The sequence below is a fragment of the Phasianus colchicus genome, chromosome Z (assembly GCF_987193195.1).
Source record: "Phasianus colchicus chromosome Z, bPhaCol1.hap1.1, whole genome shotgun sequence".
Classification (NCBI taxonomy): Eukaryota; Metazoa; Chordata; class Aves; order Galliformes; family Phasianidae; genus Phasianus; species Phasianus colchicus.
In genome coordinates, this window is record NC_143476.1 from 14,544,761 (window position 1) to 14,571,645 (window position 26,885).

The 26,885-nt window shown below is 49.3% G+C and overlaps 1 protein-coding gene across 1 annotated transcript; it reads left to right on the top strand.

Annotated features, from left to right (window-relative positions):
* Positions 1-2,330: 2,330 nt before the first annotated feature.
* Positions 2,331-11,834, top strand: LOC149912640 (rho GTPase-activating protein 32-like). Its single transcript, XM_090131862.1, has 18 exons — positions 2,331-2,499; positions 3,938-4,153; positions 4,891-4,975; positions 5,220-5,407; positions 5,956-6,042; positions 6,386-6,463; positions 7,109-7,231; positions 7,413-7,490; positions 7,809-7,890; positions 8,371-8,514; positions 8,791-8,893; positions 8,989-9,121; positions 9,287-9,369; positions 9,507-9,614; positions 9,976-10,121; positions 10,610-10,814; positions 10,990-11,135; positions 11,324-11,834. The coding sequence occupies exons 6-18, from the start codon at positions 6,410-6,412 to the stop codon at positions 11,749-11,751; spliced, it is 1,833 nt and encodes a 610-aa protein (XP_089987988.1). The 5' UTR covers positions 2,331-2,499; positions 3,938-4,153; positions 4,891-4,975; positions 5,220-5,407; positions 5,956-6,042; positions 6,386-6,409; the 3' UTR covers positions 11,752-11,834.
* The last annotated feature ends 15,051 nt before the right edge of the window (positions 11,835-26,885 follow it).

Here is a 26,885-nt window from a genome sequence, read left to right on the forward strand (position 1 = left end):
CTGCAGCCCCTGTCTGCACCAGAACCGTGCCGATCCACCTTCTCTTGGCCTCCTTGCCTGCATGGAAAAGGGCAGCTTGGGCTGAAGGCCCTCAACTTTCAGATGACCGAGTGAAGTCTCTGAGCCCTGGTGACCCAGCAGGGACAGAGAGGTGATTGTTCCCCTCTACTCTGCTCTTGTGAGGCCCCATCTGGAATACTGCATTCAGGTCTGGAGCCCCCAGTACAAGAAAGACAGGGAGCTGCTGGAGAGGGTCCAGAGGAGGGCCACGAAGATGATCAGGGGACAGGAGCACCTCCCCTGTGATGACAGGCTGAGGCAGCTGGGCTTGTTCAGCCTGGAGAAAAGAAGGCTGCGGGGTGACCTCATTGCAGCCTTTCAGTACCTAAAAGGAACCTACAAACAGGAGGGAAATCAACTCTTTGAAAGGGTGACAGCAGGAAAAGGGGAAATGTTTTTAAGCTGAGGGAAGGGAGATTTAGGTTGGACGTCAAGGGAAATTCTTTACGGAGAGAGTGGTGAGTTACTGGAACAGGATGCCCAGGGAGGTTGTGGATGCCCCATCCCTGCAGGTGTTCAAGGCCAGATTAGATGGGGCCCTGGGCAGCCTGGTCTAGCTTTAGGTGGAATGGTTGGTGGCCCTGCATGTGGCAGGGGGGTTGGAGATTCATGATCCTTGAGGTCCCTTCCAACCCTGCCAATTCTGTGATTCTGTGATTCTGTGACCCACTCAGCTCTTCAGCCTGCTGACCTGCTCTGCTGGGGCTGTCTTAAAGGGCAGAGGGCACGTTATCCTAATGTCCCCACATACATCCCTCTTAGCATACTGTAGGCCAGTTCCTAAAAGGACACCTGCACAATCTCTCTGAATGTTAATCAACACGTAGTTGGTCTGTGCACTGCAGAAATTGCACCTAGGTTTTCAGTGGTGATTAGCTATGTGTTTAGTCAGAGGTGCAATGGTTCTAATGGTGAGAGAAAGACATTCCCAGTTGTCATCAGGTGGAACACACTTCAGACTGGAATCCCCAAGCAGACTGCAGTCAAGCTTTCTTAATTATTCATTGTTGTTATCAATTCAGACGCATCTCTTAATTCCTGCCTGAATGAACATTCTGTAATAATCTGCTGAGAAAGTGCAAGGCTTGACAATGAGACTATAGTTTATTAGAGCAGCACTTTTTACTTCCTTTACAAGTTCTTATCTGAATGCTAAATACAACATCAATTCACTTCTCACTGGGTTGAACGTTTTAAATATTTGGTAAACATAATGGTTCTAATTCTGACATTTAATATGAAAATATTAAAATTCCTTGTAAGTACTTTTTTGTTAGAATGCCAGATGCTAAAGGGATGAAGTGGCACAAGAAAGCAAAATGTCTCTGCTGATGGCAGGAAGGACTGTAAGGATGGAAAGGCTGGTGTTTGCCATGGGCAGGGAAACACTGCTGGTTTTCTTGTTCCCTTTGTCTTTGAGTGCCAGAAAAATAGAGGAGAGCGTGCCCTCACCTTGGACCCCTCCTGCCCTCTGCTGCTGAGATGGAGAAATGTCCCACCTCCTACAAGGACATCAGGACAAAGATAAGTATTGGAAATAAGTCCAGGCTGGCTGTACTTGTGGGCATCTGTTGCTGGAAAATTTAATGGCAGTAAACTGCCTAGATAATGACAGAATGAGGGTGACAATAGAATGGTACGTAATCACAGTGCAATGATAAAAGTATGCAGGGTGCAGGAAGGGAGGTGTGGACATTCTGAGTTGCAACTCTTTATTTGCTCCAGAAAGCTCTATCAGAATGGAAGACTGAAGGAAATACTTTGAGGGGTTTTTTAATGTGACTGGATGAAAGATCCATGTGGCAAATTGAATAACTGGGTGGTAAAGGGACATAGATACCTCACTGTTTCATGGAACCTTTCAATTAAGCATCTGAGCACTGTGTACAGGACTTGGGAATATAAGTATTAGAGGATCATGGAATATCTGTATTTGGAAGGGACCTCGAGGATCATGTATTCCACCTCCTGGTTCCACACCGGACCTCCTATGGGTCAAGCCCTGTGTCTGAGAGCATTGTGCAAATGCTCTTTGGCCTTTGTCAGCTCAGTGCCAAACCACTGCCCTGGGGAGCCAGTGCCAAATTCCATGTATCTAGTTCATCCTACAGAATGATGCCAAGAACAGTTATAGAGATCGACTTACAAACAAAATTCTTGTCTTGAATTAATGGTACACTCACCGTTTAAAAAAAAAAAAGAAAAAAAAAAATCAAAGCCACATTCTTACGCTGGCATTTTACAGTATTGTCAGATTTTTGTAATTCTGTTTTGTCATATACGATTCTCTCATCGTGAAATAATGACCAAGTTCTCTTTTCAGATCTAAACATACAAATGTTAAAGGCAGCAGTGCTGTTCAAGAGTACATTACCAGCTCAAACACTGCTTTGGCTATAAAACTGAAGGCAGTCAGGAATTTTATCAAGGAGTTAGCATGTAAGTGTAGATTTAAAAGCAACCTGTATTGTTACTTAGAGTTTGATATAGTGTAATCCAATGCACAGTACTTGTAACGTGTGTTTTACAAAATGCTTTGCAATGTAGGCATCTATTAAGATAAATGCTGCAAGTTCTAATATGTCCATGACCTTTTCAAACAGTTCCTTACTCCTACACATCACTACGAGTAGTTCTTCTGTCAGGAAGGATCACATGAGTAATTAACCTGTGACCTTAATTTGGAATTAAATGCATACAGTGGAAGTAAGAGCTGTGGGTTATTTTGCTCTTTCAGTGTTGAACAGCCGAGGTGTTTTGTTTTGGAGGGTGGACAGTGATGGGACAAGTGGGGAATGGCTTTAAACTGAGACGGGGGGTGTTGAGGTTGAGGTTGGATGTGAGGAGGAAGTTTTTCAGCCAGAGGGTGGTGAGGCACTGGAACAGGTTGCCCAGGGAGGCTGTGGATGCCCCATCCCTGCAGGCATCCAAGGCCAGGCTGGATGTGGCTCTGGGCAGCCTGGGCTGCTGGTTGGCAGGTTAGAAACCCAACAGGACTTTATTGCAGCCCTGGGTGCAGGGGGATCACTGCTCCTAGCATGCACACAGAAGAGCTGGAGCACACAGGTGATGTACATTCCACTTGTGAACATTCCTGCAATTGCAGAGAGCGTGCGCCTGTTCCAATCTCTGCTGCACAGATTAAAAACTGATTGCAGATGAGCTGTTTTGGTATGGGGTTCTTGCAGACGGTCTGCAGTGGCTGTGTGATTCCTCAGGGAGTTGCTCTCCAGCCCAAAGGTCATGTCCTAAGTCGACCAGATCCCGTTTGTGTCCAGAAATGGCTGACAACAGATCAGCTGCTGGTCAAGTTTCTAACATCACACTGGCCTTGCTCCAGTGTCTGTGTCATCAGCCCCAGCACATACGGTGCACCTCTTCAAGGCTTTGGAACACTGAGACTCTGCACTTGGGCTCCAGACATCCTGCTGCACCAAGAGGTTATTCTAGCTTTGGTATCTTGCAACTTTGTATATAACTACATCACTGTAATCATAAATGTCTAGGAGCATGGAGATGGAGAAATTAATCTTCCTGTAATTCTCTGTACTGCAGCCCCGTGGTTGTCAACACCTAATGCAATATTGAAATTTCAGTTGAGAAATTGAAAGCTGTCCCTAACAAAAAAACATCTGCATTTGTTATTGAAATCACACTAAGGATCAAGAAATCCAAATGCTTCTAGCATAACCACGATTATAGGCAGTGTTTAGACAAGCTCTTACAGGAAAACCATGAACACAAGGCTAAAGAGAGACTAAGTGATGCACTCTGCAGGAATACTCATGGAAGTCTTCACAGTGCAGGAGTCTGATCTGATTACAGATGCTGTGCTTTAAGTACCCCTTATCATATCTTTTTTTTCACTGTTGTGCAGGGGTTGGACTCAGTGATCTCTGGAGGCTGGAGATGCTGTTTGCTAATGGCAGATGGAGAGAGGAAAAGCAAGTGCAAGGCATGCTGTGCATAGCCACCACATGGCATCTGCACCATTTCCCCCTGCACCAAGGAGGAGCAGCTCACAAGCTTGGCCTGGGCCAGGGAAGGGAGCAGACAAACATCTGGACCGACCCCAAACGAGCTGGTTCTGCAGGTTGGGTGTCTTCTGCTGCTTGTCTCACATCCTGCTGCTCAGCGGTAGATTTGTTCCTGCTCAGTGCTAACAGGAAACTCACACAGCATTTCTGTTTCAGCTGTGCCAACGCTTTGATCCCTTGCTGCTTGGATGGGGCGTTTGAAGAATGATGCCTGTGCTGATGTCCAGCCAGGCTTTGGGGATGAGTCTCCACACCAGGGTCCGTCTGACAGGACTGAGGGTTGGGGATCCAGCCAGGTCGAGTCCAGTGTGCTTTGCTCTTGTTCTTAGTGCTTGTTTTTGCTCAGGAGGGCAGGAGGTGAACCTCGTGAACCAATGCCTGCAGACGGGGTTTGCAGAGAAAGAGGTCCTGCAGGCCTTGTGTGACAGCCACGGAGCTGCAGCGAGGCTGCATCAGTGTAAAACACCAGAGATCCACGGAGGTGTGAAGGGGAGCTGTGGGCTGCAGTCACGCAGGAAGGGATGTGCATGCTCGGGGTTTGGTTGCTGTGTGTGTGTTAAGTGACTGTGATACCACTGCTGGGTCAGTGTGAGTGTACGGAACAAGTGTGACAGCCTTTTTGATGGAGTCCTGTGAAAGGAGTCCTATGGACTTGAGATCCAACTATCAGCCCGTGGGCATCATCCAGGAGTTGGGGTAGGGGATGAGGCAAGGGAAGTTGGGCTGAGAAAGGGATAAAGCAGTCTGGCAGTAGTTCTGTGTTTCTCCCATCTCCTGCTTTATTTCCTTCCAGGTGAAATAGATGGGTGCTGCAACATGCCCTTGAATGTAACAAAACCCACTCTAGTGTGGATTTGACATGGGCCCAGCACTGCAAGGTACGCTGCTGGGAGGAAGCGTCCATCTGGCTGAGGGCAGGAAGGCCCTCCAGAGGGATGCACTGAGGCCAGTTGTGCGAGGCTCAACAAGAGCAAGCGCCAGGTCCTGCGCTTTGGTCATGACGACCCCGTGCCAGCTTCTCCAGGATTTGGCTGGGGTAGAATTCCAAGCAGCCCCTGATTCCAGAACGTTGGGCTGGGCTGTTGGAATCTTCTGCCCTTGTGACTGGTCTTGCCTCCCCAGCCTGTCCGTCGTGGTGGAGCAGCCTGGTGGCCCTCAGTGATGTCATAAGGGCTAGAATGAGGGGAGGAGCAGTGCGTGCTGCGTCCCTTCATTGGAGCGCTGGAGCTCTGACTGAGCAGCTCGCTTGTTGCACTTGTGCACCGACTGCGTCCCTTTGTCTTCACACCGTCCTGTGCAGCACCTTGTAGGTAAGCTGAGACAGTGTGGGAGAGACGGGGGGACAGTGAGTGCTGAGAACTGCTGGCTGGCGGAGCTCATAGGCTCACATTATCTCCATCAGCAGAGGGGTGGCCATGAGGGACAGGGAGGTGATCGTCCCCCCCTGCTCTGCTCTTGTGAGGCCCCAGCTGCAGTACAGTGTCCAGAAAGACAGGGAGCTGCTGGAGAGGGTCCAGAGGCGAGCCACAGAGATGATCAGGGGACAGGAGCACCTCCCCTGCAAAGACAGGCTGAGGGAGCTGGGCTTGTTCAGCCTGGAGAAATGAAGGCTGTGGGGTGACCTCATGGCAGCCTTCAGTACCTAAAGGGAGCCTAAAAAGAGGAGGGGAATCAACTCTTTGAAAGGGTAGATAACAGCAGGACAAGGGGAAATGGTTTTAAGTTGAAAACTTAAGTTTTTAAGTTGGGGGAGGGCAGATTTTGGTTTTTCCCTTGTAATCTTTGGTAAACTGTGTAAGCAAACTGACCTGCTCTTTCTCTCTCCTCTCTCCACCCTCTGCCTGCTTCCCTGCTGCAGCTTTTGCTCGTGGAAGATCAGAGCAAAGAGACAAGGAACGGCTGCGGATTCGTGAGATTTGTCTCCCTCGTTCTGATCTCTTGCCAGGTACCTGCCATGGTTTGTCCCCCCACATGCTTTAGCAGCCCGTGACACCCCGTGTTTAGTAACACAGCCTCATCCAGCTTTGATGGGACGCTGGTCACGTGTGAGTTTTCTCCACGTGCTCTCCAGCTCAGCCCTCAGAAGGATGCTGTCTGTGGTGCTGTGACCAGCTGGTCTACAGGAAACCAATCCCTTAGGCAAAGAGTCCCAGCCCCAGCTTGTGCAGAGCTGCACAGCATCACCAGGGACACCAGCAGGCGTGCTTGGGCTGTGTGAGTGTGCCCGACAGCTGTAGGGAGCACAGCAGAGATGTGAACAGAGAACATAAAAGTGTGTTTCTTTTCAGTTCCAGCTTGTCACACCTACGCTGATGGCTGTGGCGTGCAGCGAGATCAGCTGTGGGCCTGACCTGGCATGGACAGAGGTAGAGTATGAAGCTCTGATTGGTCTTTGTTCCCTGACTGCAGCCAGCAGAGTGAGCCGCAGATGTGCTCTCCTGCTTTCCAAGAGAGCTCCTCTGTGGCAAGACAGTAGTGCAAGCGTGGCAAGTTTATAAAAGTACCAGAGCCATCTCGGCTGTTGTGTTTGTCCTCGACTGACTTTTCCCTTGAAATGGCTGCAGAAACAACAATCATTCTCTGCTCTGTTTGGCCTCGCTGTTGGTTGGACTGCTCAAGAGAGCTGCTTGGTGCTTGCAGTGGCACTGTTTGCACCTTGTAACTGCAGCCGTAGCTTTGGTTTCCCTCTTCACGGTCTCCTAGCATCTGAAACAGTCAGCCTTCCTGCACAAAGAGCGCAGGAAAGGAGGGGGCAAAATGGACAAGGCCACCTGTCTGCGTCAGTGCCATTGCTGATTAGTCTGGGTGGGGAGAGATGCATCTTTGCTGGCGTGTGCCTGCTGCACACCAGGGAGAGAAACAGCCGTTATTAGACTTGCAGTTCCTTCTGAAGTGCCCATGATAAGGACCGAGTGCATTTCCTGCAGCTTTCTCTGCAGATGTGCTCCTCACCTTGAAATCCTCCTTGTTGGTTCCCAGCTCCTCACCGTGGCCTGTGCTCTCTGTTTCAGACTGAGAACAAGGGGAAACCCCTACTGGATGATGGGGAGTCAGCTGTGAACATTCCAGCTATTGCTGCTGCCCATGCTATTAAGAGATACGTTGCCCAGGCAGCGGATGAACTCTCCTTTGAGGTAAGCAGTTCAAGGCGTTCCTTGTTTCTCAATTTTACAATGGCAAATGCCTTCAGAGCTGCACTGGTGCAAGTGCTCTCATGCTTGGCCATGTTTGGCAGTGCAGAAGAATGCAGTCATTTGAGCTGTGCTTTCCTCCCAGCCGTGCTGAAGCTGGGATTGACGTTGCAATCTCTTGCAGGTGGGAGACATCATCTGTGTCATTGACATGCCACCAAAGGAGCTCACCCCCTGGTGGAGAGGCAAGCTCGGCTTCCAGGTAGGCACAAGCTTCAGACTGGAGAGTGCAACTTCAGTAAAGGCAGGAATCTCAGCTTAGAGCTGCTCTGCCTGCTCAGGATGCCTAGTGGACATAAACAGTTTCCCTGTGTCGGTGTCAGAGGACCTTGCCTTTGGCTGCAGATGTTGAAAAATTATTACCTTTATGCTGTGAACTATGGCCATTTTCTGCTGGATAGTCTTATGGAACGTCAGGCAAGCACGTTCTGAGGGAAATGTTACGAGGCTTTTGATTTAACAGTTCAGATCTGAGAAATGCAGCATGCAATAGTTGGTCTCTATTTTGTTCTTGTTACAGGTTGGATTTTTCCCAGGGGAGTGTGTGGAACTCATTAATAAGAACATTCCTGAGGCACTCATCAATTCTGTGCCAAAGCCAGGTATGGATGTTACATTTGATGGTGTGGGAAAGCAAAATGAAGTCTTTTTGGGGGTATGTTCCATGTTTAGTACCTCCTTTATCCATCCCACATTGTCCTCTGGGTTGATGATTCTTCATGCACACCATGGGGCAGAGATTTGGCCCAATCCTCCTGGGTTTATGACTGGACTTGGGGAAACTATAGAATACTCATGGAATGGCTTGGGATGGAAAGGAACCTCAGGGATCATCATGCTCCAACCCTCCTGCCTCAGGATGGTCTCCCAGCCCCCACATTTAATGTGAGACTAGATCAGGCTGCCCAGGGCCCCATCCAGCCTGGCCTTGGGCTCCTCCAGAGATGGGGAAAATCCCTTTTTGTATGTACTGGTTGGTAATGTTCTTCCCGTTCTGACGTGCCCTGTAGAATGTGCTGTGCTCGGCCTCGTCCAACGGAGCCAGACCTGAAATGACCTGGTTTCTTCCTTTTGTTGTGCAGTGCCCAAGAAACGCAGCAAGATCCTCACCTTCCTTCGTTCCTTGGTGAAGGCCCGCCCAAAGAAACCGACCGAGCGGGAGGTGGAGAAGGAAAGGGTGTTTGGCGGTGACCTGGGAGAGCATCTTCTCCACTCCGGTCGTGATGGTAAGGAGCAGCCCATTCCTGAGATCTTCCTCTGCTGGGCATCTAAAGAAGATGAAAGGGAGCTCATATCTAGCAGGGGGCAGGCTGATAGCCGTGGAGACACGTGTAATGGGAGTTGATGGCTGAAGGATCAAGTGAGGCGGATGCTCCTAAGAGACAAGCACATCTGTATTTGCTTCAGCCAAGCCTGGCTGGGCTTAGTGGATGGGATGTGAAGCACAGCCTGCAGCAGGATTGAATCAGGAGCTCCACTGACGGCTGGCACGTGTTCTTCAGTCCCCCAGGTCCTCCAGAGCTGCGCTGAGTTCATTGAGCAGCACGGCGTGGTGCAGGGGATATACCGCCTGTCCGGCGTCGCGTCCAACATCCAGAGACTGCGGTAAGAGTGCTGCGACTGACACAGCCTGAGTGCATCTGGTGTGGCTTTGGGCTTGCCTTCCTCTCGCTCAACCGGGTTTGCGTCCCTCTCTCCAGGCAGGAATTTGAGTCGGAGCAGATTCCTGAGCTCACCGTCCGTGACATTCACAGCGTGAGCTCCCTCTGCAAGATGTACTTCAGGGAGCTCCCGAACCCTCTGCTCACCCACCAGCTGTACGGCAAGTTCTCGGTAAGCACAAGGCCACGTCTTTCATTTCCCTCTTCCTGGGCCTCTTGGCAGATGGCTGCAGCAGTGCCCCAGCTCGGAGGCCCTTTTGCTGTCAGCCCCACGAGGTTTACTCGCAGTGCTGTACTAGCCTGATTGGTGTCTCGCTCCCTTTCTGCACTACTCCAGGATGCTGTTGGTGCCGCGACAGAGGAGGAGCGGCTGCTCAGAATGCAGGACGTCATCCAGCAGCTGCCCGCTCCTCACTACAGGTCAGTGCTGCCCTCAGCCTGCTGAGCTCAGCCCTGCTGCATTGCAGAGGGCAACGATGCGGTTCCAGCCTTTGTCTTTCTGAATTGCAGCACGGCATGCTCGTTGGTGCTGAATGTTTGCCTCTCTTGTTTTCCAGGACTCTGGAGTTCCTGATGAGACACTTGGCGTGTCTGGCTGGGAGCTCCATGGTAACAAACATGCATGCCAAGAACCTAGCCATTGTGTGGGCTCCAAACCTCTTAAGGTAAACTTCTGCTTCTGTTTCAACACAACGCTTACATCTGTTCTCCATTAAAAAAAAAAACAGTGCTCCCTTTTTCTCCATCAAATGTGCTCTTCTCCTGTAAAATCTGTGGCTGACAGAAGAGCAGGAGCCTGAGCTGTTCTCCATCCCCACGGGCACAATGTCTAGGTGACAATTTCTGCAGTCTTGTTGAGATGGGACTGACGTGTCCTTGATCATCCAGGGGAATTTCTGCAGTGGCATCACTGATTGCCCACTGCGGAAGTCTCCAGAGCCTCAGCTGACAGCTTTTGGCTGCAACAATTCAGACTCGGGGAAACGGTCTTGGAGAAATGACTTCTAAAATCTGCCTTTTCTACAGATCACAGCAGAACGAGTCTGCCTGCGCCAGCGGAAGAGCTGCCTGCATGGAGCTGCAGACGCAGTCGGATGTGGTGGAATTTCTCATCAACCACACCGACGTCCTCTTCTGCTCCAAATCCGGAGCAGACATCGCAGATGCAGCAGGTGAGTGTCTTCCTCCATTAGCTTTATCTTGACCTGACACCTTGACCAAATGCAGGCCTTCTCCGGGACCTTTGAGATACTCTTTTACCATCAAGAGGACAGCAGACCTCTGGGCTTCCATTAGGGTATGGCATCCTGTTGCTGGATGCTGAGAATGTCCAAGCCCAAACTTTACAAGGAGGAAACCGTCATTATTATGGTTTGCATGCAGGAGAAGCTTGATGCAAGTGTGGCAGCGAAGCTTTCTCAGTTCCCTGCCCCCATTTCCTTGGGTTTTTCCTTGCCTATTTTGATACAGTAAGCTGCTCTTAGTTATAACCGTGTCCTTTGCCATAAACAGACCTCTGCCCACATGGTTATTTTGAGCTCCTCTTCTTCCAGTGGCTGGGATAAGCAAGCCTGAGAAAAATACAGCACCTCCCCCAGAACTGTGGTGGCTGTGCTGCTGCTTTCTGATCCTCGCTCTTACCTGTGGTTTTCCCTGACAGGGCACAATTCTCTCCCAGGGCCCAAGTCTGTGGGGGTCTCTTCTGCTGCCACAAAGCTGCTCAGCCTGGAGGAGGCACAGGCACAGAGGCGAGGCCACAGCAGCTCTCCCCCTGTGACAGAGAGCAGCAGGGACATTGAAGTGGAAGAAAGCCCTGCAGCTGGGCAGGGCAAATTCCACACCGTCATCGACTTTCCATCTGACAGGTAAAGAGGACTTTCTTTTCCAGCACCTAGCATCATTGTTTGGGTGGGTTTTTCTGTTTTTCTGCAGAAACCAGGCAGTGCTAGGAACAAGCAACTGCTGCCAAGAGCTCAGTGCAGCTCTTCCCTCACCCTGCACCACGCACGACTCACAGCGTTGGCTGTTTTCTCTCTCCAGGCAAAATCCACCCAGCAAAACTGAGGAATCACCAGCTAGCAGTTGGTGTTGCTGCTTCAGGCTCAGAAAGCCATCCTCTGGCAGCAAACGCCAACTGCAGCGCAATGCCAGGCAGCCCTCAGAAACAGCAGTGGTAGTCCTGGCAGGTAAGGGTGCAAATGCAGCTTCCAAATCCCTGCTTTTCAGGAACATAGAATTCAAGCTTGCAGTGCACTTGTATCTCCTTCTGGCATTCCAGCCCCTACCTAGCATCTTCAGTTCACCCCTGATCAAGAACCACTGTCGTAATTCAGCTTGTGAAAGTTTGACACTAACCCCTGTGTATCCTTTCTAGGTGAATCGAGCCCTTGCCAACCCAGAAGATCCAGGGCAAGTAGCAACAATGCTCTCTGTGCTTCCATCAGTGGAGAGCTCTTAGGAAGCACAAATTGCTGCAGTTCCAACAGCAGCCTTACACATGACAACAGTGATGGAGAGAAGGAGCTCATTGAAGTCCATGCTCTCATTACACCTGGCTCTGCTGAAGTTGCTGACCTGAGCCTCCCAGACACCACAGTCACCAGCCTGGATTGTAACCAGGAGTCTCTGCAGTGCAGCCCATCCCAAGAGCAGTGTGAGTGCCCCGACAGCAGCACCTCCATGCAGGAGCAGGTCAGTGTCAGTGAAGAGGAGCAGAGCCTCTTGCAGGGGGACTTTCAATCAGGCCTCCAGTCCCAGGCACCGGACAGCAGCACTGAGAGCTCTGAGCCACTCTCTCCATGACAAGACAGGATGAGTCCCATCGTCACCATCGACCTCTCACTCTCCTGTCTTTTATACAATAATAAAAGCACACTCGTGCTCAACCAACGCCTTGACTGCCTCCAGAGTCTTCATTCACACGGACTGGGATGAATGCAGCACACAGCAAGGCACCCCAGCTTGCAATGCTGTGGCTGTGCGGTGCGTGCAGCACAGCTCCGGGTTTGTTCCTGTTTTGTCTGGCTTTGGGATGTCTGCAGGGGGAGCTCTGCTACCATTTGGCATGGTAGCAAATAATCTCTCGCATCCCGGATGCTGCTCATGATACTCCCAAGCTTCCTGGCTGTGGCTTTGTGATGCTTTTCAGGGCTTTCTGATGCATTTTGATGCCTTGGCTGTTGCTTAACACCTCCCTCCTCGCATCATGTCCTTTCCTGGCTCCCACCTAAGAGCTGGTCATGCAGATCATCTCCAGACCTGTCATCAGCACACTGCGGCAGGAGAAGCTCCCCCTGGCCAACGTCAGGCAGTACTGCTTGGTCTGCAGCTCAGTGGCCATTTCCCTTTTAGGCGGCTCCTGCAGAAGAATCAAGCAGCAGAACCTTTTGCTCACCCTGCAGCACACAAATGCTGCAAAAGCAGAAACAACCTGGGAATCTCTGGTTTGCAAGACTTCACAGACACTCACCGACTGTGTCTGATGGCTCCCTCCCATCCTTGATTTCCTTCTGCCTTTCTCCTCGTCTGATCCCACTGCTGAGCCATGATCAAGCTGCCCAGTGTGGCAGAGCATCGTGCAGAGCCGTGCTGGCACCTCCTCCCCTTCCTCTCCTGCTACCTCACCCGCTTCTCTGACAGACCTGCTGATCCCACACGTGCAATTGGGATGCTCTGGCACAGGATGTGCCCCTAACCCAAAGCTCCTTCCCACCCTCCCAAGAAAAAGTAAACAGGTTTCCTGCCTCCTCGGCTTGATTTCATGTGGCAGGGATGGAGAGCTCTTCAGCTCTGAGCAAGTTTTTTTCTGAGAAAGTGACCAGCTCTTTTCCATCCCTTTGCCCCTACAAACAGTTGTCCAGAGGATCTCGTCCAAGGATTCCTGGAACAGCCTGCAGCTGGCTCTCCTGAAGTTCAGGCTCCTGCCTTTGCTTCCTGCCAGGCCCGCATTCCTTGAGATCACCAACTCAAGGAGGGCATGGTCACTGCAGCCCTGACCGCCTCCTGTCGTAACCCCTGGTGTGCACCATGTCCAGCAATGCTTCCCTTCTGCTTGCTGTGCCCAATGCCTGCACCACAGAGTGATTCTCACTGCACTCCAGGAGTCTGTCAGATTGCTTGCAGCCAGCCATGCTGATTTCCCAGACTGACTGCAATCCCCCATCAGGATGAGAGTCAGTGAGTGCGATGCTTCTGCTGGCTGCAGTAAGCAGCTCCCACCAACAGGCTCTCTTTCCAGGCGGCTGTAGCAGACCCTCACCTCCAGAAGCCCTGCACTGCTGCACTTCCTAATTTTACCCACAAGTTCACAACCTGCTCATGGCTCTTCTTAGTTCTTTGCACTCAACTTCTCATCATAGAGGGCAAATCCCTTGCCTTCCAGAATTCCGTAGTATCAATTGTGTCTGCTAATGTCAGGATTTTTTTTCTTTCTTTTCTTTTTCCATTTTCTAGGTAGGAAAATGAATTTCTGAGCCAGGAGAAGCAGAAGTGAAACAGTCTTCCTGGCACTGCTCAGGTTGCAGGAGTTGCCAAGTGCTCCTCAGGTAATGTGTGCTGAAGAGCTGACCTTGGTGGCAGGGGCTGTGGCTGCATTTTGTGCCTGTCATGCGGGAATCCAAGAAAGCCTATTCAGAGCAGGAGCTGCAGAGCGAGATAAACATCACGAGAAGGTAAGGCTGAGAAGCAAGGACACCTCCAGAAAGAAGAGAAAAACGGAGTCAAGTGAGCTGCGTGACGGCCGTGTGATGCTGACCATGATTGGAGGAAGAGCGCATGGCTGGGAATGACTGATGGCTCTGGTTGGATGGGTGCCTGTGTGCACAGAGGTAAGGAGTGTTTGTGGGATGTTTTGCTGGCATCTAACGGCTGTAAGGGGAAGTCAAGAGAGAAAACTTGTGAATGCATAGAAGGGATGTTAAAATCTGGAACAGACTGTTTGGATCATTCACAGCTGAGTCCAGATTGCCACACTGCTAGAACTTGGGGCCCAGGATTTTCCTTTAAGAGTGCCAACTGCTTATTTTAAATGATAAAAAGTAACATTGAAAAAAGCTTCCCTCCTTGCATTATAATAAGGCATTGATATTTGATGTTTCTGTCTTTCCATTCCTTTAGCAGCCTGGGTGTTGATGCAGCTGCATGCATCTGCTGCCCTCCCCTTCTGTTTTGTGTAAAAGAACAGTAAAATATGCAATCAGTGTGAGATCTTTCTGAAGTATTTTACTTTATTTGCCCCTAGGCTGCAATGGCTGGGAAATGGCAGTGTCACCCAGGAGCCCACACGGCGACCTGATGTCTCATTGTTGGGGTCTATTGGAAACCACCACGATGACAAAAGAATGCCTGGGATTCCTCCGGCCCAAATGCCAAACCTTGCACTTGGCTGTGCTGAACCTCATGAGGTTCACCCAGGCCCACCTCTCAAGTCTGCTGAGCTCAAACAGATGCCATTTTTCTCGTGTCCTTCCATTCCGAGTCCATCTGTTCCCCAAAGCAAAAGAATTTGGAGGGAACCACCGACAGTTATGTGAGCGATTTCAGCGTCTATTTCTGATCATGGCAACAACTTCAGAGGTCACACTTAATTTACGGTGCCCGTTGTAATTCTGACCAAGGCTGCAGTTGCAGCTGACTTCCCAAGGCTGCAAGACGTGGTGGTGACACAGCCTTGTGCTTCTGCATTGGTGCTCATCCCACGTTTCCTTTCTCTGTCTCGCAGGTCAGCTCCTGCTGGAAGCAGATGGTATCCCAGTGTGAATGAAGGTCAGTGCAGGAGCAGCTGCTGATGGGAGGAAGGAAGTCCATGCTGAAGAGCTCTGAAGCATCTGCAGGTATGGTTCTGGAGGAGGCAGCAGTGATGCCGGAGGGCTCCCCAGCAGGAAGCTGTCTCATCCAAATGCTTGCTGAGTGGTTGGAAGGGAGCTTTCTGCATGACAGCAGCACCAGCTGCTTGCTTCAAATGCTGCAAAGACAAGGATTAGCACGAGTTCCAGTATCTACAGTATCATCATGAATCACGATAGGATTACAATGTGTCCTCATACAAACACAGCCATTTCTCTCTGAGTCCAGAGGCTGTCCGGAAAGCATCTTTGAGGTCTCTCACACCAAACCACTGCTGTCCGTGTGGGATCTGACTCATTAGGGTATAGGGGTTAGGAACCACAGGCTGTCTTTTGAGAACGGGTTCAGTCATTTCCTTACATCTTGCACCAGCCGATACGTGCCGTCTGCCTTCCGTGCCGACAGGATTGGGGTGTTATAAGGCCACAGACAAGGTTCCAGAAGACATCCTTAACCAGTGTCTGTGTTACAGCTTTTAGACCCACTCTCCCTTCTAAGGCTATGGGATATTGTTGCTGTTTCACAGCTCCACTCCCTCCTTGGGCAGTTCTTTGTAAGGGAAAATTGTGAGTCCACCCCGATTTCCTTCCCCTGCCCACACCTCTGGATTCATTTCTTCTTCATCACAGCTGTTAACACATTCATTGACCCCTGATATCTGTTTCACAGACATGCAGCTGTAATCCTCATTTAACTGTTAAATCTCTCCCCCATAAATCGGTCCCTGCTTCAGGCACAGAGAACAATTGCCCTGCAACTATTTTATCTTTCCATTTTAGTTCTGTGGTCTCCAAGAGTGGAGCTGTCATTTCTGATCCCTCAGCCCCAGTTATGCACAACAGCCATATCCAGATACACGTCTGGTACCTCTGAACTAGCTAATGCTGTAGGATGGAATGTTGATTCTGCACTGGCTATCAAATGTGGGATTGCTGTGAAGTAGTACAGCACCATGTGTTTTGTAATTTGCCCTTAGAAACAGTTTGAAAAAGTAGAAAGACTTTATTAGTATTAGTATTAGTAAAAAGAAGTTATTTCATAACATATTTTAGAAATACAGTTGTTCAATCATGTGATCAATTCTCACTTACAGAACTGTAATAGTTACAAATTGCATGGGTTTAGTATTAAGGACCAGAAAGCATGTTGTAAGGCCATTCTGTTTGGATAGGAGAAGCTCAGCAAAAGAAACACAGACTCCAAAGAAGCCAGGGCCTCCACACAAGGCCGAACTGACTCACTCTGTGGGCAGGTTGGGATGCAACAGGCAGGCATCAAGAGACTCCCCCCTGTCCTCCTTCCAAACTTCTCTCTATTCAGGGATGAGCAGGTGTCCAGAAATAGTGGCCAAGTGTTGATAAGGAGCTGTCAGATGTTCAATAATTAGCAGTATATCTGCTGACCTAGCAACAATTGGTATTTACCCAGTCACAAACACACACACAGAATGGCCCGGGTTGGAAGGGACCTCAAGGATCAGGAATCTCCAACTCCCTGCCACAGGCAGGGCCACCAACCTCTGTAGCACTGCACATATGCACATTGCTGGATAGAAACAGCAGTGTGGGAAAAACTATATGCTGTGGATGCAAAGGGTGAATCAGAATGGCTTAACAGCTGTCCCACAAGGAAAAGAAATCCCTTACGTGCTGTGCCATGCTCATGGCAGCAGCAATGCAGATGCCAGCAGCTGATGCCCACAAGGACAGCCAGCCTGGACTTATTTTCACTACATAAATTTGTCCTGATGTCCTTCTAGAAGCTGGAACATTTCTCCATCTCAGCAGAAGAGGGCAGGAAGGGTCCAGGGTGAGGGCACACACTCCTCTATTTATCTAGCACTGAAAGATTAAGACAAAATGAAAACCAGATGTGTTTCCCTGCCCATGGCAAACACCAGCCTTTCCATCCTTACAGTCCTTCCTGACATCAGCACTCATTGAAACAACATCCCACTCACCTTTGCCATGTCTGGCAGAGGTTGCAGCTCTTTCTATTGCATCCCTCTAGCTGTCAAGTCAAGAGTCCCTGTATCACACAAGGAAAAGCAATCTTTTACCTGCTGTGCCATGCTCATGGCAGCAGCAATGCAGATGCCAGCAGCTGATGCTTACAAGGACAGCCAGCCTGGACTTATTTTCATTACATATCTTTGTCCTGATGTCCTTCTAGAAGCATGGACATTTCTCCCTATGAGCAGCAGAGGGCAGGAGGGGTCCAAGTTTCAGGCACACTCTCCTCTTTTTCTGGCACAGAAAGAGAAGATGAAAAGCAGACGTGTTTCCCTGCCCATGGCAAACACCAGCCTTTCCATACTTACAGTCCTTCCTACCATCAGCAGCAACTGAAACAACATCCCACTCACCTTTGCCATGTCTGCCAGAGGTTGCAGCTCTTTCTATTGCATCCCTCTAGCTGTCAAGTCAAGAGCTCCTGTGTCACACAAGGAAAAGCAATCTTTTACCTGCTTTGCCATGCTCATGGCAGTAGCAATGCAGATGCCAGCAGCTGATGCCCACAAGGACAGCCAGCCTGGACTTATTTTCATTACATATCTTTGTCCTGATGTCCTTCTAGAAGCTTGGACATTTATCCCTATGAGCAGCAGAGGGCAGGAGGGGTCCAAGTCAGGCACACTTTCTTCTTTTTCTGGAAAACAAAGAGAAGATGAAAACCAGATGTGTTTCCCTGCCCATGGCAAACACCAGCCTTTCCATCCTTACAGTCCTTCCTGCCATCAGCAGCAACTGAAACAACATCCCACTCACCTTTGCCATGTCTGGCAGAGGTTGCAGCTCTTTCTATTGCATCCCTCTAGCTGTCAAGTCAAGAGCTCCTGTGTCACACAAGGAAAAGCAATCTTTTACCTCCTTTGCCATGCTCATGGCAGCAGCAATGCAGATGCCAGCAGCTGATGCCCACAAGGACAGCCAGCCTGCACTTATTTTCATTACATATCTTTGTCCTGATGTCCTTCCAGAAGCTGGGACATTTCTCCCTCTCAGCAGCAGAGGGCAGGAGAGTTGCAAGGTGAGGGCACACTCTCCCCTGTTTATCTGGCACTCAAAGAGAAAGAGAAAATGAAAACCAGATGTGTTTCCCTGCCCACGGCAAACACCAGCCTTTCCATCCTTACAGTCCTTCCTGCCATCAGCACTAATTGAAACAACATCCCACTCACCTTTGCCATGTCTGGCAGAGGTTGCAGCTCTTTCTATTGCTTCCCTCTAGCTGTCAAGTCAAGAGCTCCTGTGTCACACAAGGAAAAGCAATCTTTTACCTGCTGTGCCATGCTCATGGCAGCAGCAATGCAGATGCCAGGAGCTGATGCCCCAAGGACAGCCAGCCTGGACTTATTTTCATTACATATCTTTGTCCTGATGTCCTTCTAGAAGCTGGCACATTTCTCCCTCTGAGCAGCAAAGGGCTGGAGGTGTCCAAGTTGCAGGCACACTCTCCTCTTTTTCTGGAAAACAAAGAGAAGATGAAAACCAGATGTGTTTCCCTGCCCATGGCAAATACCAGCCTTTCCATCCTTACAGTCCTTCCTGACATCAGCAATAATTGAAACAACATCCCACTCACCTTTGCCATGTCTGCCAGAGGTTGCAGCTCTTTATATTACATCCCTCTAGCTGTCAAGTCAAGAGTTCTAGAGTGAAACAAGGAAAAGCAATCTTTTACCTCCTTTGCCATGCTCATGGCAGCAGCAATGCAGATGCCAGCAGCTGATGCCCACAAGGACAGCCAGCCTGGACTTATTTTCATTACATATCTTTGTCCTGATGTCCTTCTAGAAGCTGGGACATTTCACCATCACAGCAGAAAAGGGCAGGATAGGTCCAAGTTGCCGGCACACTCTCCTCTTTTTCTGGCACACAAAGAGAAGATGAAAACCAGCTGTGTTTCCCTGCCCATGGCAAACACCAGCCTTTCCATGCTTACAGTCCTTCCTGCCATCAGCAGCAACTGAAACAACATCCCACTCACCTTTGCCATGTCTGCCAGAGGTTGCAGCTCTTTCTTTTACATCCCTCTAGCTTTCAAGTCAAGAGCTCCTGTGTCACACAAGGAAAAGCAATCTTTTACCTCCTTTGCCATGCTCATGGCAGCAGCAATGCAGATGCCAGCAGCTGATGCCCACGAGGACAGCCAGCCTGGACTTATTTTCATTACATATCTTTGTCCTGATGTCCTTCTAGAAGCTGGAACATTTCTCCATCTCAGCAGAAGAGGGCAGGAGGGGTCCAAGGTTAGGGCACACTCTCCTCTTTTTCTGGCACACAAAGACAAAGAGAAGATGAAAACCAGATGTGTTTCCCTGCCCATGGCAAACACCAGCCATTCCATCCTTACGTTCCTCCTGACATCAGCACTCATTGAAACAACATCCCACTCACCTTTGCCATGTCTGCCAGAGGTTGCAGCTCTTTCTATTACATCCCTCTAGCTGTCAAGTCAAGAGCTCCTGTGTCACACAAGGAAAAGCAATCTTTTACCTTCTGTGCCATGCTCATGGCAGCAGCAATGCAGATGCCAGCAGCTGATGCCCACAAGGACAGCCAGCCTGCTCTTATTTTCATTACATATCTTTGTCCTGATGTCCTTCTAGAAGCTGGGACATTTCTCCCTATGAGCAGCAAAGGGCAGGAGGGGTCCAAGTTGCAGGCACACTCTCCTCTTTTTCTGGAAAACAAAGAGAAGATGATATCAGATGTGTTTCCCTGCCCATGGCAAACACCAGCCTTTCCATTCTTACAGTCCTTCCTGACATCAGCAGCAACTGACACAACATGCCACTCACCTTTGCCATGTCAGGCAGAGGTTGCAGCTCTTTGTATTGCATACCTCTAGCTTTCAAGTCAGGAGCTCCTGTGTCACACAAGGAAAAGCAATCTTTTACCTGCTGTGCCATGCTCATGGCAGCAGCAATGCAGATGCCAGCAGCTGATGCCCACAAGGACTGCCAGCCTGGACTTATTTTCATTACATATCTTTGTCCTGATGTCCTTCTAGGAGCTGGAACATTTCTCCCTCTGAGCAGCAAAGGGCAGGAGGGGTCCAAGTTGCAGGCACACTCTCCTCTTTTTCTGGAAAACAAAGAGAAGATGAAAACCAGATGTGTTTCCCTGCCCATGGCAAACACCAGCCTTTCCATTCTTACAGTCCTTCCTGCCATCAGCAGCAACTGAAACAACATCCCACTCACCTTTGCCATCTCTGGCAGAGGTTGCAGCTCTTTCTTTTACATCCCTCTAGCTGTCAAGTCAAGAGCTCCTGTGTCACACAAGGAAAAGCAATCTTTTACCTGCGTTGCCATGCTCATGGCAGCAGCAAGGCAGATGCCAGCAGCTGATGCCCACAAGGACAGCCATCCTGGACTTATTTTCATTACATATCTTTGTCCTGATGTCCTTCTAGAAGCTGGAACATTTCTCCATCTCAGCAGAAGAGGGTAGGAGATTTCCAAGGTGAGGGCACAAACTCCCCTGTTTATCTGGCACTCAAAGAGAAAGAGAAGATGAAAACCAGATGTGTTTCCCTGCCCATGGCAAACACCAGCCTTTCCATCCTTACAGTCCTTCCTGACATCAGCACTCATTGAAACAACATCCCCCTCACCTTTGCCATGTCTGCCAGAGGTTGCAGCTCTTTTTGTTGAATCCCTCTAGCTGTCAAGTCAAGAGCTCCTGTGTCACACAAGGAAAAGCAATCTTTTACCTGCTGTGCCATGCTCATGGCAGCAGCAATGCAGATGCCAGCAGCTGATGCCCACAAGGACAGCCAGCCTGCACTTATTTTCATTACATATCTTTGTCCTGATGTCCTTCTAGAAGCTGGAACATTTCTCCCTCTGAGCAGCAGAGGGCAGGAGGGGTCCAAGTTGCAGGCACACTCTCCTCTTTTTCTGGCACAGAAAGAGAAGATGAAAAGCAGATGTGTTTCCCTGCCCATGGCAAACACCAGCCTTTCCATCCTTACAGTCCTTCCTGACATCAGCACTCATTGAAACAACATCCCCCTCACCTTTGCCATGTCTGGCAGAGGTTGCAGCTCTTTCTATTGCATCCCTCTAGCTGTCAAGTCAAGAGTCCCTGTATCACACAAGGAAAAGCAATCTTTTACCTGCTGTGCCATGCTCATGGCAGCAGCAATGCAGATGCCAGCAGCTGATGCCCACAAGGACTGCCAGCCTGGACTTATTTTCATTACATATCTTTGTCCTGATGTCCTTCTAGAAGCATGGACATTTCTCCCTATGAGCAGCAGAGGGCAGGAGGGGTCCAAGTTTCAGGCACACTCTCCTCTTTTTCTGGCACAGAAAGAGAAGATGAAAAGCAGACGTGTTTCCCTGCCCATGGCAAACACCAGCCTTTCCATACTTACAGTCCTTCCTGCCATCAGCAGCAACTGAAACAACATCCCACTCACCTTTGCCATGTCTGCCAGAGGTTGCAGCTCTTTCTATTGCATCCCTCTAGCTGTCAAGTCAAGAGCTCCTGTGTCACACAAGGAAAAGCAATCTTTTACCTGCGTTGCCATGCTCATGGCAGCAGCAATGCAGATGCCAGCAGCTGATGCCCACGAGGACAGCCAGCCTGGACTTATTTTCATTACATATCTTTGTCCTGATGTCCTTCAACAAGCTGGAACATTTCTCCATCTCAGCAGAAGAGGGCAGGATGGGTCTAAGGTTAGGGCACACTCTCCACTTTTTCTGGAAAAAAAAGAGAAGATGAAAACCAGATGTGTTTCCATGCCCATGGCAAACGCCAGCCATTCCATCCTTACAGTCCTCCTGACATCAGCACTAATTGAAGCAACATCCCACTCACCTTTGCCATGTCTGCCAGAGGTTGCAGCTCTTTGTATTGCATCCCTCTAGCTGTCAAGTCAAGAGCTCCTGTGTCACACAAGGAAAAGCAATCTTTTACCTCCTTTGCCATGCTCATGGCAGCAGCAATGCAGATGCCAGCAGCTGATGCGACAAGGACAGCCAGCCTGCACTTATTTTCATTACATATCTTTGTCCTGATGTCCTTCTAGAAGCTGGGACATTTCTCCCTCTGAGCAGCAGAGGGCAGGAGAGTTCCAAGGTGAGGGCACAAACTCCCCTGTTTATCTGGCACTCAAAGAGAAAGAGAAAATTAAAACCAGATGTGTTTCCCTGCCCATGGCAAACACCAGCCTTTCCAGCCTTACAGTCCTCCTGACATCAGCACTCATTGAAACAACATCCCACTCACCTTTGCCATGTCTGCCAGAGGTTGCAGCTCTTTGTATTGCATCCCTCTAGCTTTCAATTCAAGAGCTCCTGTGTCACACAAGGAAAAGCAATCTTTTACCTGCTGTGCCATGCTCATGGCAGCAGCAATGCAGATGCCAGCAGCTGATGCACACAAGGACAGCCAGCCTGGACTTATTTTCATTACATATCTTTGTCCTGATGTCCTTCTAGAAGCTGGAACATTTCTCCAACTCAGCAGAAGAGGGCAGGAGGGGTCCAAGTTTAGGGCACACTCTCCTCTTTTTCTGGCACACAAAGACAATGAGAAGATGAAAACCAGATGTGTTTCCCTGCCCATGGCAAACACCAGCCATTCCATCCTTACAGTCCTTCCTGACATCAGCACTCATTGAAACAACATCCCACTCACCTTTGCCATGTCTGGCAGAGGTTGCAGCTCTTTCTATTGCATCCCTCTAGCTGTCAAGTCAAGAGCTCCTGTGTCACACAAGGAAAAGCAATCTTTTACCTCCTTTGCCATGCTCATGGCAGCAGCAATGCAGATGCCAGGAGCTGATGCCCACAAGGACAGCCAGCCTGGACTTATTTTCATTACATATCTTTGTCCTGATGTCCTTCTAGAAGCTGGGACATTTCTTCCTCTGAGCAGCAAAGGGCAGGAGTGGTCCAAGTTGCAGGCACACTCTCCTCTTTTTCTGGAAAACAAAGAGAAGATGAAAACCAGATGTGTTTCCCTGCCCATGGCAAACACCAGCCTTTCCATCCTTACAGTCCTTCTGACATCAGCAGCAACTGAAACAACATCCCACTCACCTTTGCCATGTCTGCCAGAGGTTGCAGCTCTTTCTTTTACAACCCTCTAGCTCTCAAGTCAAGAGTTCTAGAGTCAAACAAGGAAAAGCAATCTTTTACCTCCTTTGCCATGCTCATGGCTGCAACAATGCAGATGCCAGAAGCTGATGCCCACAAGGACAGACAGCCTGGACTTATTTTCATTACATATCTTTGTCCTGATGTCCGTCAACAAGCTGGAACATTTCTCCATCTCAGCAGAAGAGGGCAGGAGGGGTCTAAGGTTAGGGCACACTCTCTTTTTCTGGCACAGAAAGAGAAGATGAAAACCAGATGCGTTTCCCTGCCCATGGCAAACACCAGCCTTTCCATCCTTACAGTCCTTCCTGACATCAGCAGCAACTGAAACAACTTCCCATTAACCTTTGCCATGTCTGCCAGAGGTTGCAGCTCTTCCTATTGCTTCCCTCTAGCTGTCAAGTTAAGAGCTTCTGCGTCACACAAGGAAAAGCAATCTTTTACCTGCTGTGCCATGCTCATGGCAGCAGCAATGCAGATGCCAGCAGCTGATGCCCACAAGGACAGCCAGCCTGGACTTATTTTCATTTCATATCTTTGTCCTGATGTCCTTCTAGAAGCTGGGACATTTCTCCATCTCAGCAGAAGAGGGCAGGAGAGTTCCAAGGTGAGGGCACAAACTTCCCAGTTTATCTGGCACTCAAAGAGAAAGAGAAAATGAAAACCAGATGTGTTTCCCTGCCCATGGCAAACACCAGCCTTTCCATCCTTACAGTCCTTCCTGACATCAGCAGCAACTGAAACAACATCCCATTAACCTTTGCCATGTCTGCCAGAGGTTGCAGCTCTTCCTATTGCTTCCCTCTAGCTGTCAAGTTAAGAGCTTCTAGAGTCACACAAGGAAAAGCAATCTTTTACCTGCTGTGCCATGCTCATGGCAGCAGCTATGCAGATGCCAGCAGCTGATGCAGACAAGGACAGCCAGCCTGGACTTATTTTCATTACATATCTTTGTCCTGATGTCCTTCTAGAAGCTTGGACATTTCTCCCTATGAGCAGCAAAGGGCAGGAGGGGTCCAAGTTGCAGGCAAACTCTCCTCTTTTTCTGGAAAACAAAGAGAAGATGAAAACCAGATGTGTTTCCCTGCCCAAGGCAAACACCAGCCTTTCCATCCTCACAGTCCTTCCTGACATCAGCACTCATGGAAACAACATCCCACTCACCTTTGCCATGTCTGGCAGAGGTTGCAGCTCTTTGTATTGCATTCCTCTAGCTTTCAAGTCAAGAGCTCCTGTGTCACACAAGGAAAAGCAATCTTTTACCTCCTTTGCCATGCTCATGGCAGCAGCAATGCAGATGCCAGCAGCTGATGCACACAAGGACAGCCAGCCTGGACTTATTTTCATTACATATCTTTGTCCTGATGTCCTTCTAGAAGCTGGGACATTTCTCCATCTCAGCAGAAGAGGGCGGGAGGGGTCCAAGGTTAGGGCACACTCTCCTCTTTTTCTGGCACACAAAGACAAAGAGAAGATGAAAACCAGATGTGTTTCCCTGCCCATGGCAAACACCAGCCATTCCATCCTTACAGTCCTCCTGACATGAGCACTAATTGAAACAACATCCCACTCACCTTTGCCATGTCTGCCAGAGGTTGCAGCTCTTTATATTACATCCCTCTAGCTGTCAAGTCAAGAGCTCCTGTGTCACACAAGGAAAAGCAATCTTTTACCTTCTGTGCCATGCTCATGGCAGCAGCAATGCAGATGCCAGCAGCTGATGCCCACAAGGACAGCCAGCCTGGACTTATTTTTATTACATATCTTTGTCCTGATGTCCTTCTAGAAGGTGGAACATTTCACCATCTCAGCAGAAAAGGGCAGGAGGGGTCCAAGTTGCAGGTACACTCTCCTCTTTTTCTGGAAAACAAAGAGAAGATGAAAACCAGATGTGTTTCCCTGCCCATGGCAAACACCAGCCTTTCCATCCTTACAGTCCTTCCTGCCATCAGCAGCAACTGAAACAACATCCCACTCACCTTTGCCATGTCTGCCAGAGGTTGCAGCTCTTTCCATTGCTTCCCTCTAGCTGTCAAGTCAAGAGCTTCTGTGTCACACAAGGAAAAGCAATCTTTTACCTGCTGTGCCATGCTCATGGCAGCAGCAATGCAGATGCCAGCATCTGATGCCCACAAGGACAGCCAGCCTGGACTTATTTTCATTACATATCTTTGTCCTGATGTTTTTCTAGAAGCTGAAACATTTCTCCATCTCAGCAGAAGAGGGCAGGAGAGTTCCAAGGTGAGGGCACACTCTCCCCTGTTTATCTGGCACTCAAAGAGAAAGAGAAGATGAAAACCAGATGTGTTTCCCTGCCCAGGACAAACACCAGCCTTTCCATCCTTACAGTCCTCCTGACATCAGCAGCAACTGAAACAAAATCCCACTCACCTTTGCCATGTCTGCCAGAGGTTGCAGCTCTTTCTATTGCATCCCTCTAGCTTTCAAGTGAATAGCATCTTTGTCACACAAGGAAAAGCAATGTTTTACCTCCTTTGCCATGCTCATGGCAGCAGCAATGCAGATGCCAGCAGCTGATGCCCACAAGGACAGCCAGCCTGGACTTATTTTCATTACATATATTTGTCCTGATGTCCTTCTAGAAGCTGGGACATTTCTCCCTCTGAGCAGCAGAGGGCAGGAGAGTTCCAAGGTGAGGGCACAAACTTCCCTGTTTATCTGGCACTCAAAGAGAAAGAGAAAATGAAAACCAGATGTGTTTCCCTGCCCATGGCAAACACCAGCCTTTCCATCCTTACAGTCCTCCTGACATCAGCACTAATTGAAACAACATCCCCCTCACCTTTGCCATGTCTGGCAGAGGTTGCAGCTCTTTTTATTGCATCCCTCTTGCTTTCAAGTCAACAGAACCTGTGTCACTCAAGGAAAAGCAATCTTTTACCTGCTTTGCTATGCTCATGGCAGCAGCAATGCAGATGCCAGCAGCTGATGCTTACAAGGACAGCCAGCCTGGACTTATTTTCATTACATATCTTTGTCCTGATGTCCTTCTACAAGCTGGAACATTACTCCCTCTGAGTAGAAGAGGGCAGGAGAGTTCCAAGGTTAGGGCACACTCTCCTCTTTTTCTGGCACACAAAGACAAAGAGAAGATGAAAACCAGATGTGTTTCCCTGCCCATGGCAAACACCAGCCATTCCATCCTTACAGTCCTCCTGACATCAGCACTAATTGAAACAACATCCCTCTCACCTTTGCCATGTCTGGCAGAGGTTGCAGCTCTTTCTATTGCATCCCTCTAGCTTTCAAGTCAAGAGCTCCTGTGTCACACAAGGAAAAGCAATCTTTTACCTGCTTTGCCATGCTCATGGCAGCAGCAATGCAGATGCCAGCAGCTGATGCCCACAAGGACAGCCAGCCTGGACTTATTTCCATTCCATATCTTTGTCCTGATGTCCTTCTAGAAGCTGGAACATTTCTCCATCTCAGCAGAAGAGGGCAGGATGGTTCCAACGTGAGGGCACACTCTCCCCTGTTTATCTGGCACTCAAAGAGAAAGAGAAAATGAAAACCAGATGTGTTTCCCTGCCCATGGCAAACACCAGCCTTTCCATCCTTACAGTCTTCATGTCATCAGCACTAATTGAAACAAAATCCCACTCACCATTGCCATGTCTGGCAGAGGTTGCAGCTCTTTCTATTGCATCCCTCTAGCTGTCAAGTCAAGAGCTCCTGTGTCACACAAGGAAAAGCAACCTTTTACCTGCTTTGCCATGCTCATGGCAGCAGCAATGCAGATGCCAGCAGCTGATGCCCACAGGGACAACCAGCCTGGACTTATTTTCATTACATATCTTTGTCCTGATGTCCTTCTACAAGCTGGAACATTTCACCATCTTAGCAGAAGAGGGCAGGATGGGTCCAAGGTGAGGGCACACTCTCCCCTGTTTATCTGGCACTCAAAGAGAAAGAGAAAATGAAAACCAGATGTGTTTCCCTGCCCATGGCAAAC